This window comes from Glandiceps talaboti, chromosome 11 (genome assembly GCF_964340395.1).
Source record: "Glandiceps talaboti chromosome 11, keGlaTala1.1, whole genome shotgun sequence".
In the NCBI taxonomy this organism is placed as follows: domain Eukaryota; kingdom Metazoa; phylum Hemichordata; class Enteropneusta; family Spengelidae; genus Glandiceps; species Glandiceps talaboti.
The window spans coordinates 9,149,283-9,172,422 of NC_135559.1; the positions used below are offsets into that span (position 1 = coordinate 9,149,283).

Consider the following 23,140-nt stretch of genomic DNA (forward strand, 5'->3'; position numbering starts at 1 on the left):
GCTGCTTGGCGTGCTCGAGCTCAAACGTATTCCTTGTTTAAACTTGTAATACAGAGGGATAGGACACGGCATCGAATAAAGCAATCAAGACGCTTCAAATCGAACATGTGACCCATGAATTTTCTCTCGAAGCTTGATACCGCCTGCTGCGCTCTTGTGGTGAGATATATATATATTTCACATGCTGCAGTACATTGTGGAGTTTGTGGGACATTACAACAGATTGCCGAAACGGCACATTATATGAACTTAAGCTCCGAAACGTTGCGTCTTTTGCGAGGGAAATAAACAAAACGCATTTGGCGGATAATATCTTGGTTTAAACAATTTTTGGTGCGAAGAGTTGCGGTAGGCTCGAACACATAGTCGATTCTGGTCTATATTATTTTCATAAAATTACGTAAAGATAATCATTAAACATTAGTCGTCATATCTGTGTCTCTTCGAAATATACCTTTGAATGAAAGAGAAAATGTAACAACATCATTTGACTGAGTAAACAAATACTCGTAAGTTTGCCCGAAACAGAAAGCGTCCGTGAACGAGGGCGATGTGGTTTCAAGCTTACGTGTGAGGCATGTAGACTTTGGGATGCAAAAATGGTTTTTATTTTAAAAAAGATAGTTTTTGAAATGTTAGCGTTTTGAATCTTGGATGGTACTGCCAAGAGAAGAAAAGTTCTTTCTGGTTAGTCATTTTCATTGCAAAAATTAAAAAAACTGACCTATCTATCTTACAATTGAAACCTGCATAAATGGATGCAAATAGAAGCAAATACTTGTACTCTCATATAACTAGGTGAATCCTGCAGATCTTAGACATGCAGTTAATGTTTACATTCTCTTCACATGGGGCTTGGGCTCAATGAGTGTTCTAATCATATCGTTGAAACAAACAAACAAACAAACAAACAAACAAACAAACAAATAAACAACCAAACAACATATGAAGGTAAAACATATGGGATGAAATAATGTAACTAAATGTTTTTATCCACAGAAATTGACAGTCATATTGCCATCACACTACATATAACTTTATAAGAACAGAGGAGTAGTCCTGGTCCCCACCTATAAGTTTACAGGTCTACAGGTAGGAACCAGTACTACTCCTCAGCTCTTATATATATATAGTGTGATGGCAATATGATTGTCAATTTCTTTAGATAGATACCTTTATTTACATTGTTACTTCATCCTATAATTTTCAACGTCATATGTTGTTTGTTTGTTTGTTTGTTTGTTTGTTTGTTTGTTTGTTTGTTTGTTTGTTTGAATGATTAGATCACTAGTTGAGTCCAAGCCCCCTGTGGTATGTTATGCTGTAAAGTTGTCAATGCTGCTTGCAGGTTTATTATTCTTTGTATAACTTAAGTCATCTTCCACAAATTCTGCACTTTGAAACCAAAGCCTTTATTTTGACAGTCAATGCAACCCAGTCATGCTTCAGTGCCATTTACGCTATGCTTTTTGTATTTTTGCTTATAAGAGTGACCAGTCTTTCACTATGTTATGTTTTCCTGCGTTCAAAGAAATGCATGCTGTTCATTTGAAACACTGACTTATACTTTGTTTTTAAAACTCATCTATTTATTTTTTCTAAATTGTTGGATGTGGTGAATGCTGTTTGTGTTTAATAGTTGTGTGTTGAGTTGATGAACAAGTATTAAAAGAGGATTATGTTACTTGATTAGCCATACTGCTCTTTGTTAGCCTATATCTGATGGGATGGGTCATGTTCACACATCACATCATTTCAGTAGTTTTTGGAATCTTTTCATAGCTTACTTTGTACACAAGCTTTCCATTGTACTCCCTTGCATTTTACAATCAGCCTTGTCTAAATACATATGTTTGTTGTTGATTCAAAATTTGCATCAAAACAGTGCTATAGAGAAAAACAGTATAAGACTGTAATCTTGCACAGATACTTTCAAATTTATGCTGTGATGAGATGAAATTCCATTCATTATGCCAATCAAAATTCTATGTAATTTGACTTGTGTAGATATCTATAATAAATGTTCATGCAAAACATTGATAAAGAAATTTTCAGCAGAGCATACAATCTACAGTATTTCTTTCACTGGTAAAAATATTTAAGGGCATCTATAAAGCTCTTGGTGTAGCATGTCTATGAATGACCATATAACCTGTGTTCCACTGTGTGCTTTTATAGCAAATTATTGTAAGAGAATTTGAAAAATACTGTACAACTTAAGAGCTGTCAGCTTCCATATTTAAACTTGAAAGTTACTAGTATCTGACCTGAACAGGCATAACTCCAGTTGATAAACATCATCAGATAATTCTAACATCTAGTGAGCTTAAATCAATTTTGTGTATGTGCAATCTGACAACAGCAAAGCTTTAATGGTTGAGAAATCCAAATATAACAATTAGTTGAACTTATCTTGGTTGTCTCAAATCTTCATCAGCTTACAGGTTACTGAAATTTCTTGATTGATTTTCATTCATTGACCTTTTACCTGAAAGGACAAAAAATTAAAAGATTAACATTAAAAGTGGAGTATTAAGTAATCAATGACAAATTCTTATATACTTAGTATATAGAAATTATTGACATATACAATTATCACTGCTTGATACTCAACAACTGTTGGGGCTTTTGCATTCCTAAATCCTTTATTTCTTGATGAAGAATAATATGCAGTTTGGAGTGATTTGGGTCAGACATTTCAAACTGAATGACACTCTCCTTACTTACAGCATGGTAAATTTAATCAAACATAGCCGTCACCTGGCGGGTTCGAACCCAGACTGCAGAGGTAAGAGCCATACAAGCCCCATGTGAAGAGAATGTAAACATTAACTGCATGTCTAAGATCTGCAGGATTCACCTAGTTATATGAGAGTACAAGTATTTGCTTCTATTTGCATCCATTTATGCAGGTTTCAATTGTAAGATAGATAGGTCAGTTTTTTTAATTTTTGCAATGAAAATGACTAACCAGAAAGAACTTTTCTTCTCTTGGCAGTACCATCCAAGATTCAAAACGCTAACATTTCAAAAACTATCTTTTTTAAAATAAAAACCATTTTTGCATCCCAAAGTCTACATGCCTCACACGTAAGCTTGAAACCACATCGCCCTCGTTCACGGACGCTTTCTGTTTCGGGCAAACTTACGAGTATTTGTTTACTCAGTCAAATGATGTTGTTACATTTTCTCTTTCATTCAAAGGTATATTTCGAAGAGACACAGATATGACGACTAATGTTTAATGATTATCTTTACGTAATTTTATGAAAATAATATAGACCAGAATCGACTATGTGTTCGAGCCTACCGCAACTCTTCGCACCAAAAATTGTTTAAACCAAGATATTATCCGCCAAATGCGTTTTGTTTATTTCCCTCGCAAAAGACGCAACGTTTCGGAGCTTAAGTTCATATAATGTGCCGTTTCGGCAATCTGTTGTAATGTCCCACAAACTCCACAATGTACTGCAGCATGTGAAATATATATATATCTCACCACAAGAGCGCAGCAGGCGGTATTATGGAAAGCCACAACTGACTTAAGTGTGTAATTACTATTATTGTATGTGCAAATACTATGTTATTATGTGCATTCAATAGTTTATTATGTGCTTACCTTAAATTATTATGTGCATACTGTATTATTCTATGTACAGTTACTATTACTATATGTGCAAACACTATGTTATTATGTGCATTAAATAGTTTATTATGTACAGTTACTATTATTGTATGTGCAAACACTATGTTAGTATGTGCATTTAATAGTTTATTATGTACAGTTACTATTATTGTATGTGCAAACACTATGTTAGTATGTGCATTTAATAGTTTATTATGTACAGTTATTATTATTGTATGTGCAAACACTATGTTATTATGTGCATTGAATAGTTTATGTACAGTTAGTGTTATTGTATGTGCAAACACTATGTTATTATGTGCATTAAATAGTTTATTATGTGCAAATCTTAAGTTATTATGTGCATACTGTATTATTATATGTACAGTTACTATTATTATATGCGCTAACACTATGTTATTATGTGCAAATCTTAAGTTATTATGTGCATACTGTATTATTATATGTACAGTTACTATTATTATATGTGCTAACACTATGTTATTATGTGCATTAAATAGTTTATTATGTGCAAATCTTAAGTTATTATGTGCATACTGTATTATTATATGTACAGTTACTATTATTATATGCGCTAACACTATGTTATTATGTGCATTAAATATTTTATTATGTGCAAATCTTAAGTTATTATGTGCATACTGTATTATTATATGTACAGTTACTATTATTATATGCGCTAACACTATGTTATTATGTGCAAATCTTAAGTTATTATGTGCATACTGTATTATTATATGTACAGTTACTATTATTATATGCGGTAACACTACGTCGTTATGTGCATACAGTAGTTTATTAAGGGCTTTCGTTAAGATCCCCCGCTAGAGGGCACACTTTCTCGCCGATTCAAACACGCACGCGCAGACTCGAGTTGCTGTTGTGTTATCCTTTTGTGAGCACGTCCCGTCGTCGTCTAGTCTGTCATGGAGTCCCACGTCTGTTCTGTCAGATTTAGGTCTGTCAGCTTTCACAGCACGTTTCTTGACAGAGGGAGTCACTTTCTCTCATGTGCTCGACATGACTGAGGAAAATTTAATAAGTTTTGGTGTCAGAAGATTGGGTATGACCGACTTGATTTAAGAAGTCGGTGCCGGGAAGCTTTGGGGCGGGCCGGGCCTGGGAGCTGACAGGGGGTCCAACTCGTGCGGCAACTAGATCGCCTCGTGACGTCTAGATCGAGATCTACCGTAACTAAGGGGAGAACCGTTTGATTTCTGGGGGGGGGGGGGTATGGAGGAAGTAGGTATGGGAGCAAATTTTTTTCCCAGTCAGAGTGACAGCAATTTTTTTTTCTACTGTCAGTCCTGCATCAATTTTTTTTTCAAATGGAGTAGCAGTGCAATTTTTTTTTTAATTAATCATTAAGTTTGAATGCGTTGTTCATACTTATACCACGTCACAATGGTTCACAACTGTACCTCTAAATAACTTGTTCTGTGCAAGTAGAAGAATTAGCAGTTAGTATGAAAGACGTCTGTCTACGTTAAATTACAACTTTAAATTATAGAACAGTTCCAAAATCAACTCTGATCAGTACTAAACTTGCTTTTCTTTGAATCAGTCAATTCCTGTAAGTTCTCAGGGAAGATATTATTTTTTGTATTTCGTTATATTTGTTGTTCCTCAATTTTCATTCTCAACTTGAGAAAGATTTATTTGTACATCTTTATAAGAGATTTATTTTGAAAGAAAAACACTAGATTTTAACACTAGTTTAGTGACTCCTGTCTTGTTTTTTAAATTGTCTTAATTTACAGAAACCAAATAGTCCCCTTCAGATATTGACTGTGTCATTGAGATATTGCAACAAAAATCCTGAAATATGTTTTCTTGGGTCAGAAAAGGAAAGGAAAACTTATTAAATTTTCCTCAGTCATGTCGAGCACATGAGAGAAAGTGACTCCCTTTGTCAAGAAACGTGCTGTGAAAGCTGACAGACCTAAATCTGACAGAACAGACGTGGGACTCCATGACAGACGACGACGGGACGTGCTCACAAAAGGATAACACAACAGCAACTCGAGTCTGCGCGTGCGTGATTGAATCGGCGAGAAAGTGTGCCCTCTAGCGGGGGATCTTAACGAAAGCCCTTAATAAACTACTGTATGCACATAACGACGTAGTGTTACCGCATATAATAATAGTAACTGTACATATAATAATACAGTATGCACATAATAACTTAAGATTTGCACATAATAACATAGTGTTAGCGCATATAATAATAGTAACTGTACATATAATAATACAGTATGCACATAATAACTTAAGATTTGCACATAATAAAATATTTAATGCACATAATAACATAGTGTTAGCGCATATAATAATAGTAACTGTACATATAATAATACAGTATGCACATAATAAAATATTTAATGCACATAATAACATAGTGTTAGCGCATATAATAATAGTAACTGTACATAGAATAATACAGTATGCACATAATAACTTAAGATTTGCACATAATAAAATATTTAATGCACATAATAACAGTGTTAGCGCATATAATAATAGTAACTGTACATAGAATAATACAGTATGCACATAATAACTTAAGATTTGCACATAATAAAATATTTAATGCACATAATAACATAGTATTTGCTCATACAATAATAGTAATTGCACACTTAAGTCAGCTGTGGCTTTCCATACGGTATCAAGCTTCGAGAGAAAATTCATGGGTCACATGTTCGATTTGAAGCGTCTTGATTGCTTTATTCGATGCCGTGTCCTATCCCTCTGTATTACAAGTTTAAGCAAGGAATACGTTTGAGCTCGAGCACGCCAAGCAGCGGAGCGCGTCAGCTGTCGCGAGCACACAAAGCGTCGATTTTGCACCATGTCTATCCGTATACTTTCTTTTTTCTTTATTCTTTTTTGGAGTCTTCCATATTTATATAAACTTTTTTTTCTGCGATTATTATAAAAAAAATGTTTCATTTTTTTAAAAGATTAGAAAGTGTACAAGTACATACATATAATATTTTTAATCATTTCATTTCTGGCCTTATACCCAAAATAACAAATATGTGTAGACGTGTATAATGAGTTTATTAAAATATACTATAAATAAAGAAGTAAGTATGTAAATGTGCCTCATAGCTAACTTGGGCCTTTATTACCTGTATGACATCATTATCATTTTCGAGTTTCACCAGAATTGTTGCCTCATGCCCCTGCTCTACCCTACTGTGAGCTGTGCTGACAGTGTTGTGCCGGGCAATGTGTGCCGGGTGACTGACCATATGACTGACGCCCTCAACGATGACCAAGGACTGAAATAAAAAAAAAAATACGACCCATTTACGAGGTCAGAACGAACAAGCAGCTAATACAATAGAAGTACGTCTTTAGACGTCCCTCATGGTCTTGACTTAGCGACGACCTACGAGTTGGGGCTCATAGCCGTATCTTCTACATCTGGACGAAGATATTATCAGGATTGTACCTACCTAACCATACTAACAGCAATTACTTTCAGGTAAGACTACTTTCGTATTTTTCAAATTCTCTTACAATAATTTGCTATAAAAGCACACAGTGGAACACAGGTTATATGTCCATACAAATCTATGAAAACTAAAAACCAATAGACAGTGTTTAAATTTCATATTTGGATATTGTTGATATGTATATATTATTCAAGTCGGTTTGCATGTTGCAACACCTGGATGGCTGCATGCAATAAAAGAATCAAAGAAATTTCCACAACATGTGGTAGATTCACCCATCCTCTGTGCTTTGCATTTTGACCGATAGCTTTTACATTTCCTTGCAAAATCGAATTCATTGAGAATAAATGAACATGCAATTGGCTAGAAAGGCACAGTGAAATGAATATGAATTTCACTGGTCATGTATCATATTATTTTGAGTGTGTCAGATGAAAGTTAATGATGTGAACATAGAGACAGATATACATTGGATGTAGGGCATTATTGGGACAATACTTTGATAGTTGCCATAGAAATCATATCGGAAAAAGAAGACATATGACCAACTCTTTCACACTGAATCGTGCACAGCACTTGTAAAACCTTCCACAACTTCACTAGTATGGTCAAACCCTCAGTTTTTATGGCACAGCCTGAATGACAACATATATTATTTAATGCATCAGATATTGATCACATTGGGTAAACCTTTTTTGATGCAAGTGTACAGGAGAACCAAACATCATGAAGTCCAGTAAGAAATTGTAATACATTCTGTTTTATTAATAAGTTCTGGCTGACCAGTAGTTTATATAAACACATCACCCTCTGGTTTGTATTGTTGGTTGGTTGATGAGTTGTTTATTTTGTTTATTAGTTGGATTTGTCATCATTTGGTTGGTTGGTTGGTTTGTCGGTTATTTGGTTGGTGGTTGGTTGGTTGTCTGCGTTAGTTGGTTGTCTGTTGTTTAAGTTATTTATTATCTTGTTTATAGTTGTTTGGTAAGTTGGTTGGTCCTTTGAGTTTGTTGGTTGGTTTGTTGGTTAGTCGGTTAGTTGGTTTGCTTGTCAAGTTCATTTATTTGTTGGTTGGTTTTGTGGGTCACAAATATTGTTGTACATCAATGATGCATTGAATTGGATTAGAGGGTGCTGTGACTATGTACACCATGGGTTGGTCAAAACTCACCGATAACACAATGTACAATTGCATTTTCTTTTTTGGCCTCTGTGATGTGTGGTCTTTTTGTTCACTTCTACCATCTTCAATGAAACAAAATGTTTATTCGAACTGATCGAAATCTAATGCCTTTGATATCCAGATATGTTGTCAATCAGGCCAGGCTGTACAAATTGAATGGGTAACGATACTGGTGAAGTTATAGAAGAGTTAAATGAGCTGATGTGCCCGATTCAGTGTGAAAGAGTTTGTCACATTGCCATCTCTTTCCAATATGTCGTCAATGCCAACTGTCACTGTATTGAAACAATAATGTTATATTTCCTATATATATCTATCTCAATGTTGATGGCATGAATTTTCATCTGACACACCCAAGATAGCAGGCTCCATGATCGGTGAAATTCATATTCATTTCATTGTATCTTTTAATGCCAATTTCATGTTTATTTTTTGTCAATGCAATTATATTTTACATTGAAAAGTGAAAAGTATTGGTCACAATGCAAAGGATGGAGTATGGATATATCTGCAACATTTTGTAGCGATTTCCTTGTTTCATTTAACAATGCAGTCATCCATGTGTTGTTCCATGTGAAGTGAAACAAGTATTTCATTAACTGTTTCCCATTGTCCAGCCACAGTTAATGATCAATCTCAAAGTATTAATCATAATTTGCATACTGCTCTGCAGACTATTGTTTTTTTATTCACCAATCACTGTGACATTCTTTGTTCATGAGTTGCAAAATGCTGTCTGTAAGGTTAGTTGATTTCACTCTCTGTCCAGCTTTCATTCACAAGATCTCTATTATGTTCATCAGTTATAAACTAACGTCCAAGACAGAATGAGAATCTGGAGATAATCAATGTATTGATTACTCAGATTAGAATCAATTTATTGTTTTTAGCATGACCATGACATGGCTTACCTGTAAGTCTCTCTCTTTCTACTCACATAACTCAACAAAATCAGAATGTGAAATAGACACCTGCCAGGATTCAAATATGCTGCAAACTATATGAAAAGGTATTTAGAGCTGATCTTTCTTAGTTTCAAAACCTGTGCTAATCTTTGTCTAGTTTTTCGTGATCAACACACATTATTTCTATTAGAAACATCTGTTATGCTCTCTACCACAGTTGATTTTGATTATTGTCAGATAGTAAATGAAATAAAATGAAATAAATGAGCTGTCAATGACCAACCAGCCATCAAAATAAAAATGCATACAAGAGGTTGCCATTACCTTTTTGTCATGCATCCTCAATGGCACACAGCTGCCAAAATTGGTGTCTACTGCCCTTCTGCTCATGAAATGTCCTGAACACATTATTTTTGCATTCACTGATATATAGGTGTTAATGATTGTTGAATTGTAGGCATCAGCATCCCACTGACCAGAGGCACATCAATTGTGAACTACATGTATGCCCAATATTAGTTACAGTTGCTGCAGAAATACAATCATAGACTTGGATCCATCACCAAGAACATGTCACAGACCACAGCAGAGTAAATATTTTACAGGAAGAAGGAGTCGAGACTACAATGCACCATTATATCAAGAACACTTGTCGCAATCCACCACAAGATGTAAAAATTGTGCAGAAAGAGGAAGAAGTTAAGACTACCAGTTACATCACCAAGAACACTCTTTGCAATCCACCACAGTATTAATGTTGTACAGGAAGAGGAAGAAGTCAACAGTTACTATTAGGGTTGGTCAGCTTGTCATGGTAAGAATTAATAGTCTGTAACATCTCCAAGTCATTTGGAAGAACTATGCAGCATTTGCGCCAACAACGACATGTATTAAATGAGTTACCTATAGCATACAGGTGGTCTTTATGAGAAACAGAAGTTGTAAAATGAACAAGACTATTGCTCACATTATCAACTGTCATGTGAAGCATGTATTTATTATTTGTCAACAAATCCATACCCATTCACGATTGTTTTGTCAAATATCAAATACAATATCAACAATAATTAGTAAACAATTCAGCCATTGAAAGGAATAGTTAAACTGTTTCCATTGACATATAGAGTGTATTTGACAAAAAGAAAATGAAAACTGATTACAGCTCCTCGGTTTGAATATTTGAGATCTCTTTTAAAAGCCATACTAGCTAGAAGATTTGACGGGTTACCTGGTATATGATGCTATGGGAAACATGGGTGTTGAGGAATTATTGATTGTAAATTCTGAGAAATTTTATAAATTTTGAAAATTACTGTATCCTTAAACAAGAACAATCTGTCTCTAGATTATTCTTGGGGTTATTTAGCAAAGCCCTAATCCCGTGCTATGGCCACTGTCTTTTACATTGAATTGACCTGAAGAAGAGCGACCTGCGTACACTCATAAAGTTGTGTAGTGCATACATGTGTCTGTGTTTGTGACTAACTTAAAGCTTGAAATCACTGGACCTACTGCTAAAGTTGATGCATTTGTTTAGGTGTTACTAGGGTGTCAACTTTGGGGAACTTGTTAAAGACAAAGTGACTGTGCCATAGATGTTGATAAGGTAACAGAACAACTTAAAGTTAACCCTAGACACAGCTTAGTTGGAATGTCTGGTACTACTAGACTGATAATCCATTTGGTATAATAAAGATGAAAACGTGTTCAGTGAAGGATGAGTGCAAATTTAGTGGAAAAATGTGAAACTTGCACCCTAAAATGGCTGACGAGATTTGTGTATTTATTGGGGTGTCCAACGAGACTTAAAGTGCACATTAATGGCTATATTACAAAATGGGGACAAGGGAAACATAACCACCACACTCCTAGCAATATGTTAACTAATTGATGTTGGAGTCAAAAGAAGCGAGATTAATAGGGAACTTGCAAACCTGCCATGTTGAATGTTGCATCATGGGGAATGGGATAATAAATGCTAAATAAATTAGTATTGTAAACAATAATGTTACATTGTTTGTAACCACAAATAATCAATTCATAGTCACCCTGACCTTTATGGAAGGTTTATTTCATTGGTAGCTCCAGATTAGGTATTACGATAACCACACATAATCCCACAGGCCTTTGCATCTGAGCATGCTCAGTCTGGATTGCTAGTTCGCTATTTAGTATTATTCTAAGGTATGTAAACCCCAGCAACAATAATAATGATATAGCACATGCAACTTTAAACTCTGCTATATATCAACTGACATATAAAATTAATTTCAGGCCAGCAATTGTGATACAATGTTAGTGTACTTAATTAGTGCCATCTTGTTATGTTCTAAAACTAAAAAAATGTCTTCTCACTTGTTTGATTATGGAGAATACTTGCTGAGCATTTGCACATAAAATTTGAATTAGAATTACTAGTCATAATTATCGAGAATTTGAAATTCATTATTATCATACCATTACAATTGAAGAATACCTAACCCAAATACCTAATACAAAATCTTCAGTGTATTTATTTGGTAGACTCTGTTGCTCAGTCTCTTTGCGTATGCTTTGGTCACCTCTAGTCTAGGCACCTAACCCTAACCCTAACCCTAACCCTAACCCTTCACCATTAACCAAACTAGCAAATTAACCATAATGTTAATCCTATCTGTAAAGACTAACACAAACCATCTATGAGTGATTATTAAGCTTACGCAAAGAGAAAACACAACTTGTTCTTCCATTTTTAATATAATGATGATTTTTGGGAAATAATTAATGCTATACGTTTTGTATAATGTTATTTTTAATTGTACTGAAAGCTTTGATATAGATTAGAATCCATATGGATACCAGAATTGTTATACCACCTCTATACATCTTTTATTGGGGACACATACATTGAGTAGGGGAACAGCTATACTTGACTTTTCTGAGGAAATACTTTCATGAGACGAGGGTCAATAACTATAATAATAATAATAATCTTTATTTGTCCAAATAAATTCGGAAATTTGTTGAATGGTCGCCGCAGAGCAGTGCCCTAGTGCCCTAGTGTTGAAGAAGCAGGAGGAAACCGGAGTGCCCGGGGAAAACCTGCGTTGTTCGGCAGGGTCAAACTGAGCATCACCCTTCTTACATGCAGACCTAGTTAAATTTTAAATCAAACCCAGCCAACACCAGGCGGGTTCGAACCCAGACTGCAGAGGTAAGAGGCGTACGAGCTAACCGCTCGGCCACCGACAACCCATAAACTACATACAACTACATGTATATTTTTATAAGGAGATGACTACATTTTACATTGATTGGGGAACAGTTACACTTTACTTTGCTTGGGGAACAGTTACACTTTACTTTCATTGGGGAACAGTTACACTTTACTTTGATTGAGGAATAGTTACACTTTACTTTAATTAAGGAACAGTTACACTTTGATTGGGGAACAGTTACACTTTACTTTGATTGAAGAACAGTTACACTTTAATTTGATTGAGGACCAGTTATACTTTTACTTTGATTGGAGAACAGTTACACTTTTACTTTGATTTAGGAACAGTTATACTTTACTTTGATAGGGGAACAGTTCCACTTTACTTTGATTGATTGAGGAACAGTTACACTGTACTTTGATTGAGGAACAGTTGCACTTTTCTTTAATTGGGGAACAGTTACACTTTACTTTGATTGGGGAACATTTACACTTTCACTTTGAATGGGAACAGTTCCACTTTACTTTGATTGAGGAACTATTGCACTTTTACTTTGATTGGGGAACAATTACACTTTGATTGGGAAACATTTACACTTTACTTTGATTTAGGAACAGTTATACTTTACTTTGATAGGGGAACAGTTACACTTTGATTAGGGAACAGTTATACTTTACTTTGATTGGGGAACATTTACACTTTACTTTGATTGAGGAACAGGTACACTTTTCTTTTAATTAAGGAACAGTTACACTTTACTTTGGTTTGGGAACATTTACACTTTCTTTGAGGAACAGTTACACTTTACTTTGATTGAGGAACAGTTACACTTTACTTTGATTGAGGGAGGGACAGTTACACTTTACTTTGAATGGGGAACAGTTACACTTTACTTTGATTAAGGAACAGTTACACTTTACTTTGAATGGGAACAGTTACACTTTGGGGAACAGTTGCACTTTGATTTGATTGGGGAACAGTTATACTTTTACTGTGGATGGGAACAGTTACACTATACTTTGATTAAGGAACAGTTATACTTTTACTTTGATTGGGAAACAGTTACACTTTAGTTTGATTGAGGAACATTTACACTTTACTTTGATTGGGGAACAGTTACACTTTACTTTGATTGAGGAACAATTGCACTTTACCTTGATTGGGGAACAGTTACACCTTGATTGGGAAACAGTTACAATTGACTTTGATTTAGGACCAGTTATACATTACTTTGATAGGGGAACAGGTACACTTTTACTTTAATTAAGGAACAGTTACACTTTACTTTGATTGGGGAACATTTGCAATTTACTTTCATTGAGGAACAGTTACACTTTACTTTGGTTGAGGAACAGTTATTCTTTATTTTAATTAAGGAACAGTTACACTTTATTTTGATTGAGAAACAGCTACACTTTACTTTGATTGAGGAATAGATACACATTACTTTGATAGGGAAACATTTACACTTCGATTGGGAAACAGTTACAATTTACTTTGATTGAGGAACAGTTACACTTTACTTTGACTGAGGAACAGTTACACTTTACTTTGATTAGGAAACAGATACACTTTAATTTGATTGAGGACCAGTTATACTTTACTTTGATAGGGAAACAGTTAAACCTTACTTTGTTGGTTGAGGAACAGGTACACTTTTACTTTAATTAAGGAACAGTTACACTTTACTTTGGTTTGGGAACATTTACACTTTCACTTTGAATGGGAACAGTTACACTTTGGGGAACAGCTACACTTTACTTTGGTTGAGGAACAGTTACACTGTCTTTACTTTGATTGAAGAACAGTTACACTTTACTTTGAAGAACAGTTACACTTGACTTTGAGAATAGTTGCACTTTACTTTGATTGGGAACATTTACACTTTACTTTCATTGGGAATAGATACACTTTACTTTGAATGGGAATAGTTACACTTTACTTTGAGGAACAGTTACACTTTACCTTGATTGAGGAACAGTTACACTTTACCTTGATTGAGGAACAGTTACACTTTACTTTGATTGGGGAACAGTTACACTTTTACTTTGAATGGGAACAGTTGCACACTTGACTTTGATGGGGAAACAGCTACACTTTACTTTGGTTGAAGAACAGTTACACTTGACTTTGATTGAGGAACAGTTACACTTTACTTTGGTTGAAGAACAGTTGCACTTGACTTTGATTGGGGAACATTTACACTTTACTTTGATTGAGGAACAGTTACACTTTACTTTGATTAAGGAACAGTTATACTTTATTTTAATTCAGGAACAGTTACACTTTACTTTGGTTATGGAACAGTTACACTTTACTTTGATTAAGGAACAGTTACACTTTGATTGAGGAACAGTTACACTTCGATTGGGAAACAGTTACACTTTACTTTGATTGGCGAACAGTTACACTTTACTTTGATTGGCGAACAGTTACACTTTACTTTGATTAAGGAACAGTTACACTTTGATTGAGGAACAGTTACACTTCGATTGGGAAACAGTTACACTTTACTTTGATTGGCGAACAGTTACACTTTACTTTGATTGGCGAACAGTTACACTTTACTTTGATTTAGGAACAGTTACACTTTACTTTGATTGAGGAACAGTTACACTTTTCTTTGATTGGGGAACAGTTACACTTTACTTTGATTGGTAAACAGTTACACTTTACTTTGGTTGAGGAACAGTTACACTTTACTTTGATTGAGGAACAGTTACACTTTATTTTGTTTAGGGAACAATTACACTTTACTTTGATTGAGGAACAGTTACACTTTACTTTGGTTGAGGAACAGTTGCACTTGACTTTGATTGAGGAACAGTTGCACTTTACTTTGATTGAGGAACAGTTGCACTTTACTTTGATTGGGGAACATTTACACTTTACTTTGATTGAGGAACAGTTGCACTTGACTTTGATTGAGGAACAGTTACACTTTACTTTGATTGGGGAACAGCTACACTTTTACTTTGTTTAGGGAACAATTACACTTTACTTTGGTTGAAGAACAGTTACACTTTACTTTGGTTGAGGAACAGTTGCACTTGACTTTGATTGAGGAACAGTTACACTTAACTTTGATTGGGGAACAGCTACACTTTTACTTTGTTTAGGGAACAATTACACTTTACTTTGATTGATGAACAGTTACACTTTACTTTGTTTAGGGAACAATTACACTTTACTTTGATTGAGGAACAGTTACACTTTACTTTGGTTGAGGAACAGTTACACTTTACTTTGATTGAGGAACAGTTACACTTTACTTTGAGGAACAGTTACACTTTACTTTGCTTGGGGAACAGTTGCACTTTACTTTGATTGGGGAACAGTTACACTTTACTTTGATTGAGGAACAGTTACACTTCATTTTGATTGGGAACAGTTACACTTTACTTTGGTTGAGGAACAGTTGCACTTGACTTTGATTGAGGAACAGTTACACTTTACTTTGATTGGGGAACATTTACACTTTACTTTGATTGAGGAACAGTTGCACTTTACTTTGGTTGAGGAACAGTTACACTGTACTTTGATTGAGGAACAGTTGCACTTTACTTTGGTTGAGGAACAGTTGCACTTGACTTTGATTGAGGAACAGTTACACTTTAGTTTGATTGGGGAACATTTACACTTTACTTTGATTAGGAACAGTTACACTTTACTTTGATTAAGGAACAGTTATACTTTATTTTAATTCAGGAACAGTTACAATTTACTTTGGTTATGGAAGAGTTACACTTTGATTGATGAACAGTTACACTTCGATTGGGATACAGTTACACTTTACTTTGATTAAGGAACAGTTACACTTTGATTGAGGAACAGTTACACTTCGATTGGGAAACAGTTACACTTTACTTTGATTGAGGAACAGTTACACTTTTCTTTGGGGAACAGTTACACTTACACTTTTACTTTGATTGGCGAACAGTTACACTTTACTTTGATTGGCGAACAGTTACACTTTACTTTGATTGATTGAGGAACAGTTACACTGTACTTTGATTGAGGAAGAGTTACACTTTACGTTGATTGGGGAACAGTTACACTTTACTTTGATTGGGGAACAGTTACACTTTACTTTGATTGATTGAGGAACAGTTACACTGTACTTTGATTGAGGAACAGTTGCACTTTTCTTTAATTGGGGAACAGTTACACTTTACTTTGATTGAGGAAGAGTTACACTTTACGTTGATTGAGGAAGAGTTACACTTTACGTTGATTGGGGAATAGTTGCACTTTACTTTGATTGGGGAACAGTTACACTTTACTTTGATTGAGGAACAGTTACACTTTACTTTGATTGGGGAACAGTTACACTTTACTTTGATTGAGGAACAGTTGCACTTTACTTTGATTGGTAAACAGTTACACTTTACTTTGATTGAGGAACAGTTACACTTTTCTTTGATTGGGGAACAGTTACACTTTGATTGGGGAACAGTTACACTTTGATTGAGGAACAGTTACACTTTGATTGAGGAACAGTTACACTTCGATTGGGAAACAGTTACACTTTACTTTGAGGAACAGTTACACTTTACTTTGATTGAGGAACAGTTACACTTTACTTTGATTGAGAAACAGTTACACTGTACTTTGATTGAGGGGGACATATATATATATATATATAAAACTATATATAACACAGTGATCAGTGTGATGATCGCAACAGCATGAAACAACTGTTCTTGTGAATGTTGCTTGATACTGTGTTATTTAAACAACTCTACATACATATATATTGAGCACTGTTTATTCCAGTATAGACATTTTACGGATACCGAGTTTATATGTGTACATTATATACTAGTATACATGTATGTTAATTATTGATATCATGAAAATGTTTCAACTGTTATATTTTTTGAAAGGTGATTCATCTTTATAGAATTCAATAAAGCATTATTATACTATTGTCACAGTTTCCATTCGTATTTATTCCCACTAGACAGAGCAAGGAGAGGACTATAGGAATGACTATCTGTTATCAGTCCTATTCTTGATCTGCATAATTCAAGTTCAATCAGTCCTGGCATACATTTTCTGTACTGTAGGTGACATATGCATGTCACTTTCTTTCAATACTTTAAATACCTTACTCCGTAGGGTCATGTATGTGCATCCGTCCTTGCCCACCTCTATCATAATACACAGGCCAATTTCAACAAAACATATCTAATACTATAGCGATCATGTGCATATGCACGTCACTTCATTTCTTGATTCTTCCAAAAACATCCAAATGGCGACCATTTTTGATACAAAAATTAACATTTTGCCTAGTAGCATCGGAAGCTTAGTACATATAAAGACTATACATTAGTTTCTACACCCATATTATCTATGAGTGTCAACAAACTGGCAAATGACACTGACCTTGACCTTCAAGTTAATTTTGCCATAAATGAAAATTCACATTTTGCCAAGTAACATCGGAAACGTGGTTGATAGACTCTACATCCCTGTTATCAATGGAGAGCTTTCTAATGACACTTTGACCTATTCCCTCATTTTCAAAGTCAAATAGGCAAGGCATTCATCTGTACTCCAGCCCTCTACACATCGTTGGATAAAAGCAGTCACATGAACCTACAGTGAATCACTATTGGCAAAAGATATGGGATTATGCAAATCCACTATTAAATTAATGCCCTGTTTGGTATCATCATAAGCTACTGGCCAAGTGTAAATGGATTTATATGTTTGCACACCTGTATCCATTTACTAAACAATAGATTAATGTTCCTTTAAGCTAATGTAACCTACACCCCATTTACTATGTTGTCTTTGGTTCTCAGTTCAATATTTGTATCTGGCAACTTATAAATTCCTTTAAATAACAGGATTACACCCCTTTGGTTTCAACTGCAATGTTTCCGTTTCATTAACTAAAGTTCGACTTTGATTATACAAAAATCTAACCACTATTCTATGACAGGTAGTCTCGCTACCAGACTCGTGACTATAGTCCCTAAGCGTTGTAAGCCGAGTGGCGAAGCCGTGAAAAGTGAGGGATTTTACTCTCTTTCTCGATTCTTCGCCGCTCGGCTTATAAAGTTTTAGTCCCTCATTTCTCGTGGCGACGCTGCTCGGCTTACAAAGCTTAGGGATGATAGTCACGAGTCTGGCAGCGAGACTAGATGACAGTGTGCCACCATGTTTTATTTAGAAATAAGGGATCTGCCCTTTTTGGTATTGCAAGGGGTCAGTGACTTTTTGTCCACACGATAGAAAAATCCACCCCCCGTGCCGGAGAAACTGACCAGTCCCTAACTCATGTGTACATGTCTCTGGTCTACATTCCAAACTCATACACTGTTCGAAATGTTAACATTCTAAGGCTATTCAAACTATGACAAAATTGATGATACTGCAGTGAATTTACACAGCCTTTACTGATTAATGGTGAATTACAATAATATCTGGTGAACTTGAATTGATATCTAGAGATACTGGTGAATGGTGAATTAGGGCATTTACTTCCTGGTGAATGGTGATCCAGGAGGGGTGTAAACCCCCCTCCCCATTGACAGATCCATGAGGGACACCGAGTAGAGATGGACTGGGTCATAGATTTGGAACTCCAAAGATCAATGGCTGGTGTGTGTCGTGTTGACGATGGCAAGAGCACCCACAAAAATTGTAAACTAACTTTACACGTTTTCAGTTAAAAATTCCCTGTTGGGGTGGGACTATCGGTGTAGGTGAGGGCCAATAATTAGACGTTTGTACATATTAATCAGTCGTCGATATTATCCATAATCAGAACAGAAACAGGTTGAAATCTTGATAGCCGTTGAGGGCGCTGATTTGATTTGATTTTTACATTCATCGGTAACATTTTGAGGTAACAAAAATTGAAAAATTTTCAATTTCCCTTACTTTGGTTGCTATGGTCACCACCGTTTCCAATCAAAATCTCCTGGATTTTGTGTTTGTCATATAGGCAATCTTTCCACAAATTGTAAATACATTGACAGCTTTCTGTGACTTGCCAACAAAATATCTAAGTTCAGCACTGACAGCTAAAGTGGCATGCATCGCAGGGTTTATTCCAGTATGCCTCATTCCCATGGAGGTCCTAGTCTGGGATTGTAGTGCGCGTGTTATGGTCCCTGTCAGGATCTAGACTAGATGTAGATGGCTGTCAGTCGTCAGATTAAGATGACTGTCAATCGTCGCATTGCTAAAAGGGTTGTTTTGTATGTTCCGATATCCACTGCATAAACGTAATTGTACTCGAATAACCCTGTACTGTGCGCCCTCATTGACTACATAGGTCTAACCACGTTCAATGTGCTGTGTTATCAGGGAATCGCGATGAGTGTAACTATTGTGCGGGTTGCGGGCTGCTGCGGGCCACTGCGGGTCGCTTTGTGCAGGTTGCGGGCTGCTCCGGGTCGCTGCGGGCCTGGGACTGTAACTATTGTGCAGGTTGCGGGGCAGCTGCGGGTCACAGTGAGGACAGGAAGTGGTTCCTGTTGTTTTGAAAACATCGACTCAAAGTTTTATGGTGGAAATCTATCTTATACAATCAAATTAGTCTGGCTAGTCTATCATTGTCACAACACAGCTCCCTGTACAGTACATATTCTATTCATGTCATTACTATATCAATCATCATCATAATGATCACCATAGTATTGACTGAATACATTAATGTGTTCATACAGATTATTTTGTACACGTATATGTATTCATTTGTTGGCTTTGTTTGTAAGCTTATATTTGTTTTGGTTGATTTATACAAATAATTGTCATTTTGACCGACCCATAAATCGATCTACAAATCGACCCGCAGTTCAGCCTGGTCGGCCCGCAAAATTAATGATACTACATCACACTGATTACACTTCATTATATGATTAGCCATATGTAGTCCAATGAGGGCCCACAGTACAAAGATATTCCAGTACAATTGAGTTACATAACTCCACTTGGCCAGATTATCCGTCAACACAATCTTAAATTTCACCAATATGCCGACGATAATGAACTGTACCTATCATTCACCAGACCTAACACTTCAACTGCAATCACACAAATTGAGAAGTGCCTTCGTGACATCAAGAATTGGATGACAGATAACAAGCTGCAACTCAACGATGGAAAAACAGAAGTCCTGGTCCTACATTCCAAATTTGATAACAGTCCAAATCCTATCAGTGATATTCAAATCAATTCGACAGTCATCATGCCAGTCACATTCGCACGAAACCTCGGAGTTACATTTGACAGCACCCTCCAACTTCGAAAACACATTGTTAGCACCTGCCAAAGTATCTACTTCCACATCAGACGTATTGGACAAATTCGACAGTTCCTGTCTACAGAAACCTGCCTCAAATTAATTCATTCTATTCTTGCTGCCAAACTAGACTACTGTAATTCCCTACTGTATGGCTTACCAACTGCACAACTCAGTCTGTTACAGAGAGCCCAGAATAGTGCCGTTCGACTCATCACCCGCACCAAGAAGCATGATCATATCACACCAATACTCCAACAACTACACTGGCTTCCAGTCACTTACAGAATACAATTCAAAATCCTGCTGATCACATATAAAGCGCTACATGGAAAGACCCCACATTACATTTCCGACCTCATTCAGCAAAGTAACCCAGGCAGATCACTTCGTTCAAGCAACAAACAACTACTCCACATACCCAAGACCAGACTCAAATCATATGGAGACCGATCATTCTCACACTCATCTCCCACATTATGGAATCATCTCCCCCTTGACATTCGCATCGCACCTACTGTTGATATCTTCAAAGCCAAACTCAAAATTTATCTATTCCAAAGAGCATTCATGTGAACTGGGAGCGCCATTGGGCATCTTTTGATGGATATCAGGCGCTTTATAAATTTGTGTTTATTATTATTATTATTATTATTATTGTTACAATTAGGGGCGATATCAATAGTTCAATGTACAATTATAAAAAAAAATCTTTTAGGGGGTGGGAGCCATTTTAGTTCTCATCCTACAAAATCGGTTTTACTTTTTATAGATGTTTTATACCCTATATGCAAATGTTTCTTTAAATGTCAAATTGAGAAATGGAAGAATTTTTGCTATAGTAAATGCATGGCATTAAAATAAAGTAAAATGTTAAGAAAAGAAGTATTTTTTTACTCATTACATACTGCATGGCTTGGTATTCATAGCACTACATACTCACTACATACTGGCTTTGTATTCATAGCACTACATACTACTATAGACTGTCTTTGTATTCATAGCACTACATACTACTATATACTGGCTTTGTATTCATAGCACTACATACTACTATAGACTGGCTTTGTATTCATAGCACTACAAACTACTACATACTGGCTTTATATTCATAGCACTACATACTACTACAAACTGGCTTTGTATTCATAGCACTACATACTACTACATAGTACTACATACTCATTACATACTGACTTTGTATTCATAGCACTACACACTACTACATAATAGCTTTGTATTCATAGTACTACATACTACATACAGGCTTTGTATTCATAGCACTACATACTACTACATACTGGCTTTGTATTCATAGCACTACATACTACTATATACTGGCTTTATATTCATACTACTATATACTACTACATACTGGCTTTATATTCATAGCACTATACATGTATACTACTACATACTGGCTTTGTATTCATAGCACTGCATACTACTATACATACTGGCTTTGTATTCATAGCACTACATACTACTATACATACTGGCTTTGTATTCATAGCACTACATACTACTATATACTGGCTTTGTATTCATAGCACTACATACTATATACTGGCTTTATATTCATAGCACTATATACTACTACATACTGGCTTTATATTCATAGCACTATATACTACTACATACTGGCTGTGTATTCATAGCACTACATACTATATACTGGCTTTATATTCATAGCACTAGATACTACTACATACTGGCTTTATATTCATAGCACTACATACTACTATATACTGGCTTTGTATTCATAGCACTACATACTCACTACATACTGGCTTTGTATTCATAGCACTACATACTACTATATACTGACTTTGTATTCATAGCACTACATACTCACTACATACTGACTTTGTATTCATGGTAATGTGTTAACCAAATACCAATGAAAGCAAATGGTCTTATTTTTTTAATTTAAGTCGTTTACACATACACACCCACATGTACATACATACAGACAGACAGACAGACAGACAGGTGGACAGACACAGACACACACATACATACATACACACACATACATACATACATACATACATACATACATACATACATACATACACACACATACATACATAATACATACATACATACATACATACACACACATACATACATAATACATACATACATACATACATACATACATACATACACACACATACATACATACATAATACATACATACATACATACTCAGGTAGGTAGAGAGAGAGACTGACAGACATGTGGACAACTAACTTGAAAGTTTTAGCTGATTACTGCTGAATTTAATTTTTTATTATGTACTAGAATTCTGACCCTTTCCACTGACAGTTGTTAAACAAAGTCCTAGTGAGTTGTCTTGTGCAGATAGAATGTGTAAATAAAACTCTAAAATAATGTCATTTTTTTCTTTAATGCCATGTTTTATTTCTTGCCTACTCACTACGCAGTGAAATTACAGTCTAGATAATCGAACCATGGT

General features: G+C 35.4%; 1 protein-coding gene across 1 annotated transcript; it reads left to right on the forward strand.

Annotated features, from left to right (window-relative positions):
- The first annotated feature begins 18,967 nt into the window (after positions 1-18,967).
- On the forward strand, positions 18,968-21,234 carry LOC144442775 (uncharacterized). The gene is made up of 3 exons (XM_078132147.1): positions 18,968-19,052; positions 19,391-19,467; positions 20,290-21,234. Exons 1-3 carry the CDS (start codon positions 18,968-18,970, stop codon positions 21,232-21,234), a joined length of 1,107 nt encoding a protein of 368 aa, XP_077988273.1.
- The last annotated feature ends 1,906 nt before the right edge of the window (positions 21,235-23,140 follow it).